This window comes from Bos grunniens, chromosome 17 (assembly GCF_055505025.1).
Source record: "Bos grunniens cultivar Pamir isolate PY7600 chromosome 17, Bosgru_T2T1.0, whole genome shotgun sequence".
NCBI classification, from domain to species: domain Eukaryota; kingdom Metazoa; phylum Chordata; class Mammalia; order Artiodactyla; family Bovidae; genus Bos; species Bos grunniens.
The window spans coordinates 48152525-48167793 of NC_141181.1; the positions used below are offsets into that span (position 1 = coordinate 48152525).

At 41.5% G+C, this 15269-nt stretch overlaps 1 protein-coding gene across 1 annotated transcript in view; it reads left to right on the forward strand.

Annotated features, from left to right (window-relative positions):
* TMEM132D (transmembrane protein 132D) overlaps positions 1–15269 on the forward strand; it is an 896163-nt gene that overhangs the window by 596741 nt on the left and 284153 nt on the right. Inside the window, exon 4 of the mRNA XM_086345974.1 lies at positions 14014–14197. Coding sequence (XP_086202100.1) covers positions 14014–14197 — 184 coding nt within the window. The remainder of the gene's footprint in view (positions 1–14013; positions 14198–15269) is intronic.

Below are 15269 nucleotides of genomic sequence, written 5' to 3' on the forward strand. Positions count from 1 at the left end.
AGTTCAATTATCATCCTGTACTTTTTTAAAAAAATTGAAGTATTGTTGACTCACAGGGTTGTGTTAATTTCTGCTATACAGCAAAGTCACTCAGGTATACATACATATGCATTCTTTGTTTTTTTTTAGTATTCTTTTCCATTATGGTTTATCATAGGGTATTGAATATAATTCTCTGTGTCATTCTGTACTTTTTAAGTTATCTTATAACAATAAGTCCGGTCTGTGAATTCTTATCCTAGGTATACAGTTTTTATTCCAGGGTTTGTGCATACACTTGTGTTTTTTCGTTTCCTGTTTTTCTCATTCCGAACAGTCTCAGATCAACTCTTAAATCCAAATTTATTTTTCATCCTTAGGAATAAATATTTCCCCACCTCCTAATATCTTCCAGTAATGATTATTTCCAAGCATTTACATATTGAAATCAATGTTAGCGTATTATTTTTTTAAGGTTTAATAATTTCCCATTTCCCTTATGATAAAGAGATTTGCAAACTTTTCCCATAAGGGGTAAGATAGTAAATATTTTTGGCTTTGTGGGCCATATGCTTTCTAGCCTGCATAATCTTGTTTCTTTTTAAACAATGTTTAAAAATGGCAAAGCTGCTTTTAGCCCAGGATCTATGCACAGACAAGCTTTGGCTGGATTTGACCACCGACCATAGTTTGCTGACTCTGAAAAAAAAAAAAAATAAACAACAACTCTGAATGTGGCTACAAGGACTCTCTCCCTCTACTCACCCTTCAGGTGTATCTCTCATGCCTCAGTTCTAAGCCCTCTGCATCTTCCAGTCACACTGGTTTCTTTTGTTTTCTTCAACCCACCCTGCTCCCTCCGAACTCAGGGCATTTGTATGTGCAGTTCTTTCTGCCTGGAAACCAGCCTGGAACTTGGCCTGGAGATCACAGGCCAACGCTTGTTACACCAGGAAATGCATCCTTATCTCCCTGAGTACAGGAGGGTCCTCTAACATAGCTCTCATCTCACCAGCTGCTTCTGTCTCTCACCTCTTCTTACAGTGGCTAATTACATTTTCTGACTGGATCATTTATTTCATATCCATCTTCCTCACTAGAATGTATGCTCTGGAAAAGCAAGAATCTTTATCCATCTGCTCTTTGGGGGCTAATAGGGAACCCTGGATTATGACGTTTGCCAGTTTCCACGGCACGACTATTCCCCCCAACCTCAGAACCCTCTTACACTGTTGGTGGGAATGTAAATTGGTGCAGCTACTATGGAGGACAGTATGGAGGTTCCTTAAAAAGCAGAATAGAGTTACTATGTGATCTCTCAGTCCCACTCCTGGGCTTGTATCCAGTGTGTGTGTGCTCAGTTGTGTCCAGCTCTTTGTGACCCCATGGACTGTAGCCTGCCAAGCTCCTCTGCCCATGGAATTTTCCAGGTCAGAATACTGGAGTGGGTCATCATTTGCTTCTGCAATAGATCTGGAGAAAACTATAATTTGGAAAGATACTTGCACTCCTATGTTCATTGCAGCACTGTGCATAATAGCCAGTACCTGGAAGTAACCTAAATGTCCATTGACAGAGGAGTGGATAGGGAAGGTGTGGTACATATATACAATGGAATATTACTCAGCCATAAAAAGGAACAAAATAATGCCATTTGCAATAAGACAGATGGACCTAGAGACTGTCATGCAGAATGAAATAAATCAAACAGATAAAGATGAATAATCATATGACACCATCAGGCTTCAGCAATATGTGAACCGTGAACTTCCGGATGTTCAAGCTGGCTTTAGAAAAGGCAGAGGAACCAGAGATCAAATTGCCATCATCCGCTGGATCATGCAAAAAGGAAGAGAGTTCCAGGAAAACATCTATTTCTGCTTTATTGACTATGCCAAAGCCTTTGACTGTGTGGATCACAATCAACTGTGGAAAATTCTGAAAGAGATGGGAATACCAGACCACCTGACCTGCCTCTTGAGAAATCTGTATGCAGGTCAGGAAGCAACAGTTAGAACTGGACACGGAACAACAGACTGGTTCCAAATAGGAAAAGGAGTGCGTCAAGGCTGTATATTGTCACCCTGCTTGTTTAACTTATATGTAGAGTACATCATGAGAAACACTGGACTGGAAGAAACACAAGCTGAAATCAAGATTGCCGGGAGAAATATCAGTAACCTCAGATATGCAGATGACACCACCCTTATGGCAGAAAGTGAAGAGGAACTCAAAAGCCTCTTGATGAAAGTGAAAGTGGAGAGTGAAAAAGTTGGCTTAAAGCTCAACATTCAGAAAACAAAAGATCATGGCATCCGGTCCCATCATGTCATGGGAAATAGATGGGGAAACAGTGGAAACAGTGTCAGACTTTATTTTTCTGGGCTCCAAAATCACTACAGATGGTGACTGCAGCCATGAAATTAAAAGACGCTTACTCCTTGGAAGGAAAGTTATGACCAACCTAGATAGTGTATTGAAAAGCAGAGACATTACTTTGCCAACAAAGGTCCATCTAGTCAAGGCTATGGTTTTTCCAGTGGTCATGTATGGATGTGAGAGTTGGACTGTGAAGAAGGCTGAGTGCCGAAGAATTGATGCTTTTGAACTGTGGTGTTGGAGAAGACTCTTGAGAGTCCCTTGGACTACAAGGAGATCCAACCAGTCCATTCTGAAGATCAGTCCTGGGATTTCTTTGGAGGGAATGATGCTGAAGCCGAAACTCCAGTACTTTGGCCACCTCATGCGAAGAGTTGACTCACTGGAAAAGACTCTGATGCTGGGAGGGATTGGGGGCAGGAGGAGAAGGGGATGACAGAGGATGAGACGGCTGGATGGCATCACTGACTTGATGGACATGAGTCTGAGTGAACTCCAGGAGTTGGTGATGGACAGGGAGGCCTGGCGTGCTGCAATTCATGGGGTCGCAAAGAGTCGGACACGACTGAGTGACTGAACTGAACTGAACTGAGCATGTGGAATCTAAATAAAGGGTACAAATGAACTTATTTACAAAACAGAAATAGAGTTACAGATGTGGAAAACAAACCTATGGTTACCAGAGGGTAAGCAGAGGAGGGTTAAATTGGAAGATTGGGATTGACGTATACATACTACTATATGTAAACTAGATAACTAATAAGCACCTACTGTACAGCACAGGGAACTCTACTCAATACTCTGTAATGGCATATATGGGAAAAGAATCTAAAAGGGGGGATATATATGCATATATAACTGATGCAATTTGCTGTTCAGCAGAAAGTAACACAAAATTATAAATCAACTATACCCCAATAAAAAATTTTAGAAAAGAAAGTATTTCCACTCCAGTCAAAGTCAAGCTACTAAAATGATGTCAGTGGATGTGGAGGTAGAAGGAGATGTTTAGAATCAGCTTGGCCTGGGCAACCACTGGATCTCCATCTTTTTAAGCTAACTTTTGTATCTGCATCTCTATCACCCAGCAGTGTCCAATAAATAAGAAGAATTCCTGACATATCACTTGAGTGAACGCATGAATAAAGTAAATATTGGCAGGGAAAGCAAGAAAGCATAGATAAAAGGAGGAAATGTAGCATAATTTGATTCAAGCTGCAAGCTTTCCATTTTGCTTCTCCAGAAGTACTCTGGTTACCCAACCTCAGAGTATTATAAGGTAGAAACAGAGGACATGGTAAGACAAATTTATGGGGACAAAAACTTCATTATAAAGTGTGTACAAGCTCAATCGCTCAGTCTGTCTGACTGTTTGTGACCCCTGACTGTACCCCGCCAGGCTCCTCTGTCCCTGGAATTCTCCAGGCAAGAATACTGGAGTGGGTAGCCATTTCCTTTTTCAGGGGATCTTCCCAACCCAGTGATCAAACCTACATCTCCTGCATTGGCAAGTGGATTGTTTACCACTGAGCCACCAGGGAAGCCCTAATTATAAAGTACATACATTAAAAGGATCGTGTCTATTTTTTCTCCTAAAGAGAGGTTTTTATTCTGAAATGTTAATGAAAAGTTAGAAAAAAGATGTCAGTAATAGAAAACCTTCATCCTGTGATAATGTCTGAGAAAAACAATTTTTTTGAATAATAGCCTTATTTTAATCTTGAACATGAGATGTGAAGGGAAGGAAAAAGAAGTCCATGGCACTTGCATTTAGGAGACATCTAGTTGCCCATGTCTGGATTTGATGCAAAGTTCCAAAATGCCACTGCAGACAAATACTGGCTTGGTCAGAAGGATACCTGCAGGTGGAGCTGGAAAGGGTTAGTGCCTGGACTAATGGCTCCTCCACCCCTTCACTCATTCCTCATGTCTCTTTCATTGATAGAATCATCCACACAGCATTTGTCATTTGCCAGTGGTGTCTTCTTTACTTGAAAAATTCCTTCAGTTTCCCAACAAGCAGATCCTGAGCCAAGACTGTGTGTGATTTATAAAGGAAATGTCCCCCATAAATCAATAAGAGGTCAGGGAGAGTAGAAGAAGGAGAGAAGAGCCCAGGCACTCGTGCTGTTTTCAAAGTCACGTGCAGGGTGGTTTTAGCCTAACCCCATAGGGAGCCCATGGAGCATGCTCAGTGCCTCCAACTGATTCAGCTAGAGGTGAGGGCTCACCTTCTGCACCATCAGGCTCTGCCCAAGGGCAGCCTCCGAGGGTAGTGATCTCTACAGCACATGCAGCCCTTTGTACTTGTGGGCAAGATGGCTTCAGAAACTCAAGAAAAGCCATCCAGGGAAAGTCACAGGTAGATATCATTACAAATGAAAGCACTTAGATGTGGAGAAAAGGGAACCCTCCTACACTGTGAGTGGGGATGTAAACTGGTGCAGCAACAGTGGAAAAGAGTATAGAAGGCTCTCAAAAAATGAAACTAGAGCTACCGTATGACCCAGCAATTCCACTCCTGGGGATATATCTGAAAGAAACAAAAACAGTAATTTGAAAAGATACATACACTCCAGTGTTCATGGGAACATTGTTTACAATAGCCAAGACATGGAAACAACCTAAGTGGTCCTCAACTGATGAATGAATAAGGAAGATGTGGTACATACATACAGTGGAATGGTACAGTGTAAGTGTGTGTGCTCAGTTGTGTTCGACTCTTTGAGACCCCATGGACTATAGCCCGCCAGGCTCCTCTGTCCATGGGATTCTCCAGGTAAGAATACTGGAGTGGGTTGCCGTGCCCTCCTCCAGGGGATCTTCCTGACCCAGTGATCGAACCCATGTCTGTTGCATCTCCTGCACTGGCAGACGGATTCTTTACCAGTGTGCCACCTGGAAAATCCTAACGGAATAGTACTCAATCATAACAATGAATGATTTTTTTCCATTTGCAGCAACATGGATAGACCTAGAGGGTATTATGCTTAGTGAAATATGTCAAAGAAAGACAAATACTGTATGTTGTTGCTGTTCAGTCATTAAGTCGTATCTGACTCATTTGCAAACCCGTGGACTATAGCCCGCCAAGCTCCTCTATCCATGGGATTCCCCAGGCAAGAATACTGGAGTGGGTCACCATTTCCTTCTCCTAAATAATATATAATATCACCTATATCTGAAATCTAAAAATATTTACAGCAAACTAGTGAATATAATTTTAAAAAGAAGCAGTCACAGATATAGAGAACAAACTAGTGGTTACCAGTGGGGAGGGGGAAGGGGGGCAATACAGAGGAAGGGGGTGGGTAGTATAACTATCGGGTGTAAGATGGGCTCGGGGATTCACTGTATAACACAAGGAATATGGTTGATAATTTTGTAATAACTATAAATAGACAGTAACCTTTAAAAATTGTGTAAATAATTTTAAAAAAAGTAAAATTTAAAAAAGAAAAAGCACTTAGAAGCCAGGAGTAAGGCATGTGGAAATGATGAAGAGATATGAGGAGACTTGGTTGGAACCCTGACACTGTCCATCACCATTTGCTCCCCGGTCATAAGTGGCTCTCATTCACACGACCTCTAGAAAGTGTCCTGAAGTTTTTAGAACTCATCTGGAACAATTTTCCTAAGGGCAGTCATTCAGATACTAGATGTGCTCTCTCTCCAGCTTTCCTTTGTTTCTGGCAATTTTACCTATTTATCTTATAAAGTGCCATCTGGGAAAAAGAAACCTAAGTTGCAAATGAAATGCCACTCTCTGCTTCCCCCCATCCACCCCACCATATCACCCAGGACACTCACACTTGTGGTGGAAACCAGTTGTCCACGTGGTTGGTTACAGAATGCACTCTGATCGTTGGCACACTTTTTTTTTTTTTAGCCATAATATGTTGATTTTCTAAGCTGGGAAAAAAAAATACAGTAACTTAAACATGCATTGACTTGCATCTCAAATACGTAGCTCCTAACTGTTCTAATGCTGGGAGGTCCGTGTCTGCATGGTTTCTCATCTCTCCAAATGATGATGGTAGGCCTCCGTATCTAATACTCTTGTTTCCACATCTCTGTTCTGATTTATGGACACATTGTGGAACTTAAAATAGTTGGCTGAAGACCCTAAAGGCAAGCTCATCTCAAAGCATCTTGTTACAAAAAATGTTCCAGCTTTGGTTATACAGAATTCACTTGAAGCATCCAATCTGGGGTCGTGAGGAAGCCCTGTGTAATGCCTTGACTTGTGTTTCTCTCGGGGTTTGAAAAGTTGTTTTACTGATCTTTATTGCTAATAAGCATACCTGTCCTGGCAGTGGAAAAAGAGATAGGGGTTTATAACCCACGGATGCAAACTGGGCATCCTGTACCCAGATCTCTTGGATCCTTTTCTCAGTAGCTGGGTGACCTTGGAAAGATGGTTTACCCTCCTTGACCCCAAACTCCTCATCCACCAACTGGGAGTAAATAACAGTTATTTATTATAATACTGTGAGGATAGCAAGAGGTAAGACATAAAATGCCCTTGAAACAGCTCACATTCAAAATACTCAGTGGTAATTATTCCATCACTTTGAGAAAAGAAGCATGTCCATCCAAAAGAAGATTTTCTTTTTGCTTGAAAGTGATGCCTTTCCTTGACCTTGGGATGCGCTGGGGTGGTTCCATTTGATCCTGGAGGATGTGGTCATTGACTGTCTGAGCTGGCCCAGAGCCTTGTTTTCTGAAAGGGTGTTTTCTTTTCCTTAAATCTGGGGAAGCCTCAGGCTATGGCAGAGCTTCTCTGGTGGCTCAGAGGTAAAGAAATCACCTTCCCATGCAGGAGATGTGGGTTCGATCCCAGGGTAAGGAAGATACCCTGGAGAAGGAAATGGCAACCTACTCTAGTATTCTTGCCTGGGAAATCCCAGGGACAAAGGTGTCTGGCGGACTACAGTCCATGGGGTTGCAAAGAGTCAGACACAACTTAGCAACTGAACAACAGCAGGCTATGTCAAAAACCATGTGTCTTTAAAGGTGAAAAACACTTAGATTTTTATTAAAGTTTGGTTGATTTACAATATGTTGGTATCAGGTGTATGGCATAGCGATTCAATGTTTTTCAAATTAGATTCCATTAGAGGTTATTACAAGATAGTGGATATCAGTCCCTGTGCCACACAGTGGGTCCTTATTGCTTATCTAAAAGGCTTAGATTTGGGGACTTGCCTGGTGATCCAATGGTGAAGAATCCATCTGCCAGTGCAGGGGACATGGATTCGATCCCTGGTCTATGAAGATCCCACATGCCGAGGGGCAACTAAACCCATGCACCGGAACCACTGGGCCCATGCACTAGAACCCAAGCTCTGCAACCAGAGAAGGCTCTGCAATGAGAAGTCTGTGCATTGCAACAAAGAGTAGCCCCCACTCGCCGCAACTAGAGAAAACCCGAGTGTGACAGTGAAGACCAAACACAGCCAAAAATAAATAAATAAATACAACTTTTTAAAATTAAGAAATTAAAGGCTGAGATTTTGAACCCAATGCACCAAGTGGCCCATGTAGGGGGAAAGTGAAAGTGAAGTTGCTCAGTCGTGTCCGACTCCTAGCGACCCCATGGACTGCAGCCCACCAGGCTCCTCCGTCCATGGGACTCTCCAGGCAAGAGTACTGGAGTGGGGTGCCATTGCCTTCTCTGATGTAGGGGGAAGCTATAGGCAAATAAGAAGAGTTCCTCAAATCAAGGATATATTATTCAACTTCTCTGTGAAAGAGAACTATTAAGAGATGCCTCCAAGCCAACCGAGGTGGAACCAGTCAGTAGGGATCTGAGGAGTCCCTAAGAGGGTGCATTACCATACCGCTGCTTCCATTTCTGTCTTGTGTGCAAAGGACAGCTACAAGCAAGACAGGGCAGGAAGGTTGCTCTTGGCTTCCTCTGCTGGTAGGAGCCACGCCAGTGGAAGAACCTAAACCTGCAGGCAGCTCCATGCCCACAGTGCTCTGAGGTCCGCAATCCAGAACTGAGCCTCTCCATGGGTGACTGCACTGTCTTCCATGCAAACTCTGCTCAAACTCGACTGCGATACTGCCTTCCAGATGGAGTTCACGCATAAAGCGTTGCCCATCCCTGTTGCTAATTATTTAACTCGGTCTCTGCAGGGAGGGAGCTTCCCTGGTGGTAATAAAGAATCTGTCTACAATGCAGGAGCCCTGGTTTGATCCCTGAATCAGGAAGATCCCCTGGAGGAGGGAGTGGCCATCCATTCCAGTTTTCTTGCCTGGAGAATTGCATGGACAGAGGAAACTGGCAAGTTACAGTTCATGCTTTCGCAGAATGTCAGATGCAACTGAGCGGCTAACACTGAGGGAAGGAGAAGAAGGAGGCAGAATGGTTGGGGCTGGGTCTAGGGCCACTGAAAGTGGCATCTGAACGCTTTACGCTGCTCCAGACCCCCAGGCGCCCTTGGCTGGAGCTCTGTTCTTTTCCTTCCTCATTCTCTCACTGATGGACATTGGAAACCCTGAATGTTTCTTCTTCTTGGTTCATCTGTGTCTTCACAGATTTTACTGACCATATTTCCCAAATCTGCTCAGTTAGGACATTCCATTTCAAATACCATTATATACAAAATATTTCCAAGAGTGTGGGTATCCATATAATTAAATTTTAAAACTTCTAACATAGTTGCTCATGATCTGGTGGTATAATAGCATGACCTGGATCAAAGGAAAGAGAGAAAGATGGAAGCAAGGAAGGGAGGGGAGAGAGAGAAGAAGGAGGAAGCGGAGGGAAAGGGGTGGAAAAGGAGAAGAAAGAAAGAGAAAGAAAGGGAAATGACAAAGAAAAAAAGGGATAAGAGAAAAGAAAAAACAAAATCTGTGCCTCACCCCACTCAGAAACAATCAGAACTGAGAGTGTTGCCTGGTCATTAGTTTATTTGTGAAGTTCTCCCCAGGTATTTCTAATCCCTGGGTAAAGTGGAGAAACACTGCATATGATATATGCAGACATATTTCATAAGCTTCCACTTCACAGTACTTTGTCTCCTGTAACACAGTAGATACCACGTATTGTCCTCTGCACAAGGCACTCTGGGAACAGCCTAAGGATGACTACTCTTTTCAGAATATTTCAGGCTAACACCCAAACACTCCAACTGCAAAGATACAGTCCTTAGCTTTCCAGTTAAACATGAAGAAGTGATAAATAGTGCCAAATATGGAAGAGTTCTGGAAACTCTCAAGTGCTAAATATTTACAAAAAGTTATTAAAATTCAAATTTCCAGTGATTTGCTAAGACACACAAGGTGAGTTCTTCCAAAGCTAGATCACCATATGCAGAATTTGCAGAGGAAACTGTCAGGGACCTGGTGCACACCCTAGTGCATCAGAAATACCGAGAAGCTCCTGCACGCTAAGGAACCATTCAAGAAAAACACACAATCTCAGAATACGTGACCTTCCTAGAGTTTGCTCTGGCTGCCAGGTTAAGCGTTTCCAACCTACGTTGTTTGCATCAGCAAATCAAATAGAGGAAAGTTAGCTCAAAAGAAACTGTTTGCTTTACCCTTTGGCCAGGCAATGGATCTAAGGGCAAAAAGAAAATCAGACCTGATAGGAGAATGGTGCAAGATTACTGAAGGAGTAAAATTAGAAGAAGTAAATAGAGCACTTTAAACATTACTGTTATTCTGACCAGTGTGGAATGGTACCTCATTGTAGTTTTGATCTGCATTTCTCCAATAATTAGTGATATTGAACATCTTTGCATGTGCTGCTTGGCCATCCATATGTCTTCTTTGGAGAATGGATAAGATGTGGTACATATATACAATGGAATATTACTCAGTCATGAAAAAGAATGAAATTGGGTCATTTCATTCTAGATAGACCTAGAATCTGTCATACAGAATGAAGTAAGTCCAAAAGAGAAAAATATTTAGTGCATATATGTGGAATCTAGAAAAATGGCATGGATGAACCTATTTGCAGAGCAGGAATAGAGATGCAGACCTAGAGAATGGATGGATGAACATGGGGTTGGGGGGAAGGGGGTGGGATGAATTGGGAGATTGAGATTGACACATATACACTACCATGTATAAAATAGATGACTAATTATATGCCACCATATAGTACAGGGAACTCAGCTTGGTGCTCTGTGGTGACTTAGATGGGTAAGATGAGGGGGTTTGGTGGGAGGGAAATACAAGAAGGAGGGAATGTATGTACACTTATAGCTGATTCAGTTCTTTGTACAGCAGAAACTAACACAGCATTGTAAAACAACTATATCCCAATAAGTAATATATATATATATATATATATATATATATATATATATATATAGCTGATGTTATTTTAGATGGGTCTTGCAGAATGGGAAGAATTTGACCAAATGGAGAGATTTATAAAGGTATTTCTGATAAAGTGAACTCTGTGAGTAAAAGGTGGGGATGTGGCAGTAAGAAAAGTCCCATATTCCAGTGGAATCTGGAATTGTGCAGTTTTGTTGAGGTTAGGGCACCTGGAAGGGGGGGCAAAAAAGAGAACAGTGTAAAGTATGGAGCAGGGTCATGATATTGCATACAAGGAATTACTACTCTGAAGGAATTCCCACGTGCCTTCATTGTGGAGTTGAGTTTCTGAATTCAACTTTTACCAATTCTGCTCTGTGAATTTCCCTTTCCTTGTGACTAAACATAGAAGACAAGGCTCATAACAGCCAAAAGAAGGATTATCCCATTTCATGAATGGGAGAGGAATACTGGAATGCTTGCGAATTCCAAATATAAAAACCAAGATGCATTCTAGTATCACTTTCCCAAGTTTCCTGTGCTTGTGGAAACTGTCGTTCAGAGTTCCAAAAAGGCAACGGCATGCATCTTAGGAAAAGAAATCTGCACAGGGTATCAATCCACAGTGGCTGACACAATTTGTTTCTAATTCTTATCACAGCCACTGTTTCTTAAAGAGTTCATCGTCTTTCCGAGAGAGAGTGATTCTTGTAGGATTTAAAAATCAGGTTCTATTCTCTTTTTTAAATAAGTTCATTGGTAACATTTTTTTTAGATTCCACATATAAGTGATACATATTTGTCTTTCTCTGACTTACTTCACTTAGTGTGATCATCTCTGCTACTGATGCTGCTAAGTCGCTTCAGTCGTGTCCGACTCTGTGCAACCCCACAGACAGCAGCCCACCAGGCTCCCCCGTCCCTGGGATTCTCCAGGCAAGAACACTGGAGTGGGTTGCCATTTCCTTCTCCAATGCATGAAAGTGAAAAGTGAAAGTGAAGTCGCTCAGTCGTGTCCGACTCTGAGCGACCTCATGGACTGCAGCTACCAGGCTCCTCTGTCCATGGGATTTCCCAGGCAAGAGTACTGGAGTGGGGTGCCATTGCCTTCTCTAGGTCTATCCATATTGCTGCCATGGCATTGTTTTGTTCTTTCTTATGGCTGAGTAATAGTCCACTGTATATATGCACCACATATCCATTCATCTGCCAGTGATGAACGGGCATTTGTGTTGTTTCTGTGTCTTGTCTCTAGTGCAAAGTGCTGCTATGAACACTGGAGTGCTTGTATCTATTTGAATTATGGATTTATAAGTGACTCACTTTGCTGTACACCTGAAACTAACACAACATTGTCCATCAACGATACTCCAATAAAAACTAGAAAATTTAAACAAAGAATAAATTAACTAATTACATAAAATCAAAGCCAGTGCCATTTTGCTTTCACCATTGCCCATGGTTCACTGTAGCTACTCCTGTTCCACGTGAGAGGCCGATGCTCATGCAGGGAGTTTACCTCTGTGACTGGTGCTCTCTCTTTGGGAATATCTTCTGATCTTCCTTCTCTTTCTTGCCCTCCTCCTCCTCATGTTCCAAATTCCCCAGCATTTATCTCCGAGCTTCTTATTGATACATTTGCATGGATCTGATGGTATGATAAATGTTTCAATAGATTTTTCTTATCTTAAAGGCCAATTCTTATCCTCTTAAATGTCAAGGTCAGTGATCATTTTTGCAGTTACATGAAATTCCGATCTCTAGAGACAGATCTGATAGGTGGAAGTGGCTTTGGTCACGTAGGGTTAAAAAGCATCTCTCCTTGCTGCCTCCTTGGTGAACCCTCACCTGTACTTCTTCACATCTTCCCTCGGGGTGTGGATGGCACCACATCTGCATCTTTTTCGCCTGTCATTTAGAAAAGCAGACATTTTATAAAAGCTGACTATAAAAAAGAAGAAGAGGTAGCCAGTGAATTAAACTAACCAAAATAGCTGAAAAAAATCATCTGATATTCTGACTTGGATTCATTTTCAGATATGTGTTTACAGAAAACCCAAGACGTCTGAAAACTAATCATTGTCATAATCACTCCTGTTTTCAGGTAACATCTGGCTGTTTCTCCTTGCTCATCCGTGTGGGTCTCATAGCCCCAGTCTTCTGTTCATGGCTCATCTCTGATTCTCTCCACTTCTTTCTCATCCCCACCAGAAATAAAAAGCCATATCACCCTCAAACACCTTTAAAATTCTGTGCATCCAACTTGAAGGGACTGTGGCTTTGGAAAATCTAATATAGGCAGCAAAAAGATTTCTGGGAGTGGGAGAAAGAATCCTGTCCTCCTAGATGGAGCTCAGGGAAGAAATATTTAGGAAATTCAATCAGTACTTCACGTAGTCATCCACAAACACCTGTTCTGGGGACTCTGAGCAGCTCACAAGAAACAAGGGTTGGGAAGCTTGAGCAATGGTGTCTAAGGCCAGGCCAAGGCTGTGAATCTTCTTGAAGATATTGGATATTGGATATTGGATATCCAAATCTTTTGGATATTGAATATCTTTTTTTTTCCTTTCTTTTTTCATTGGTATATAGTTGATTTACAATGTTGTATTAGTTTCAGGTGTACAACAAAGTGATTAAGTTATACATATATATATGTGTGTCTATTCTTTTCAGATTATTTTCCATTATAGATTATTACATGATATTGAATATAGTTCCCTGTGCTATACAGTAAATCCACATTGCTTATCTATCATATATATAGTAGTATGTACCTGTTAATCTCAAACTCCTAATTTATCTCTCCTCCCTCCCCTACCCCTTCCCCTTTGGTAACTGTAAGTTTGTTTTTTATGTCTGTGAGTCTATTTCTGTTTTGTAAACAAGTTCATTTATTTATTTTTTTAATTTAATTTTATTTTTAAACTTTACATAATTGTATTAGTTTTGCCAAATATCAAAATGAATCCGCCACAGGTATACATGTGTTCCCCATCCTGAACCCTCGTTTTTAGATTTCACATATAAATGATGTCATATGATATTTGTCTTTGACATATTTCACTTAGTATAATAATCTCTAGGTCCATCCACATTGCTGCAAATAGCATTTATTTCATTTTTTATGACTGAGTAATTTTCTATTATATATAAATATATGTATAATATGTATGTATATATCATATAGATTATATATGTGCATATATCACATCTTCTTTGTCCATTCATCTGTCCATGGTCATCGAAGATTGCTTTTCCAACAGACTCTTTGAACAATAGTATAAGTGCGCGTGGAAATTGTCTGTTGCCTGCCAGGCACGCCCACCCAGGCCTCAGTGTTCTTCTCTCCTTCTCTCTCCTTCTGTCCAGTGCTAACAGTGCCTCCTATGAAGTCATGCAGATCGACGTAGAAATCGAAGAACCCGGTGACCTGCCGGCCACACAGCTTGTCACATGGCAGGTTGAATATCCAGGAGACATCACGTCTGACTTGGGTGTCTCCAAGATCTACGTGAGTCAGAAAGACTTGATCGGAGTCATCCCACTGGCCATGGTAAGACAGTCCCTGCCCTGGGCTGTTAATACAGACCTCAGGGAAAGGCACAGCATCACACACATGACCTAAACACACTGGGAAAATGTCAGTGAGCCCAAAACCAGGGTCAGGGAGAACTGATGCTGATTCTAAATACATACTTATATGTATCTTTAAAATATTATTTAGAAAATAATCAAAGTCCACACATTAGATTTGGGTCTTCCACTATGAGAAAAGTATTGATGATTTTATCAAGGTGTTTGTGTGATACACTGGAGACTAGTCAAGGATCTTAAACATGTATACCTGCAGAGACCAAACAGATCTAGCATCTGAGTGAAAGGTGACAAGTGATTTGACAAATACCTACCCAATGAAAAGGCCTAAGCAACAGGAAAGCCATGCAGGAAATTCAAGGAAAGCCATGCAGGAAAGCCAAGGAAAAGTCTGAATTCTTAAGACCTACTAACTTTTCAACAGAAAACATCCATGTAGTTTTAGTGTGAACCATCAACTCCTTGTTAGAACTAATTTTATTTTAAATCAAGCTTGTCTAGGAAAGGGTTAGCTATAATCCATTCACAGGCCATCTATTAGTAACTTGTAAAAGATTTAGGTCTCTAAGTCACTCCATGTGTTTCCTAGGATTTGTGGAATAGAGATGGGTTTTCATCCTTAGAAGGATCCACCCCCTGGTTGCTATGCAATGGACCACACTGCCTGTGGGACGACTAACCACCCAGGTTGACCTCAACAAACACACCAATGCCTTATCTAGCCTAACCTTTTCCCAGGGTCTCTCTACAAAGGAATCATACGTTTTCCTGATGTGAGTTTTCACAGTGCAAATGCTTGGGATTGAGAGTCTGCTGAGAGTACTTTGAGCTTCCTCATGTTACAAAAGTACTTTTACTGTTGAAAGTGAAGGATTGACAGCCTCATGTCTCCCCCTCACCATCTATTAGGAATTATTGACAAGAGTTATTATGGGGCCATGAAAGGATGTCAGGAATCAATCTTTCAATACAAGGTAACATGGACAGTTGCCTAGTGACACTAAGTTGGTTATTATACTGTTCATTAGGCG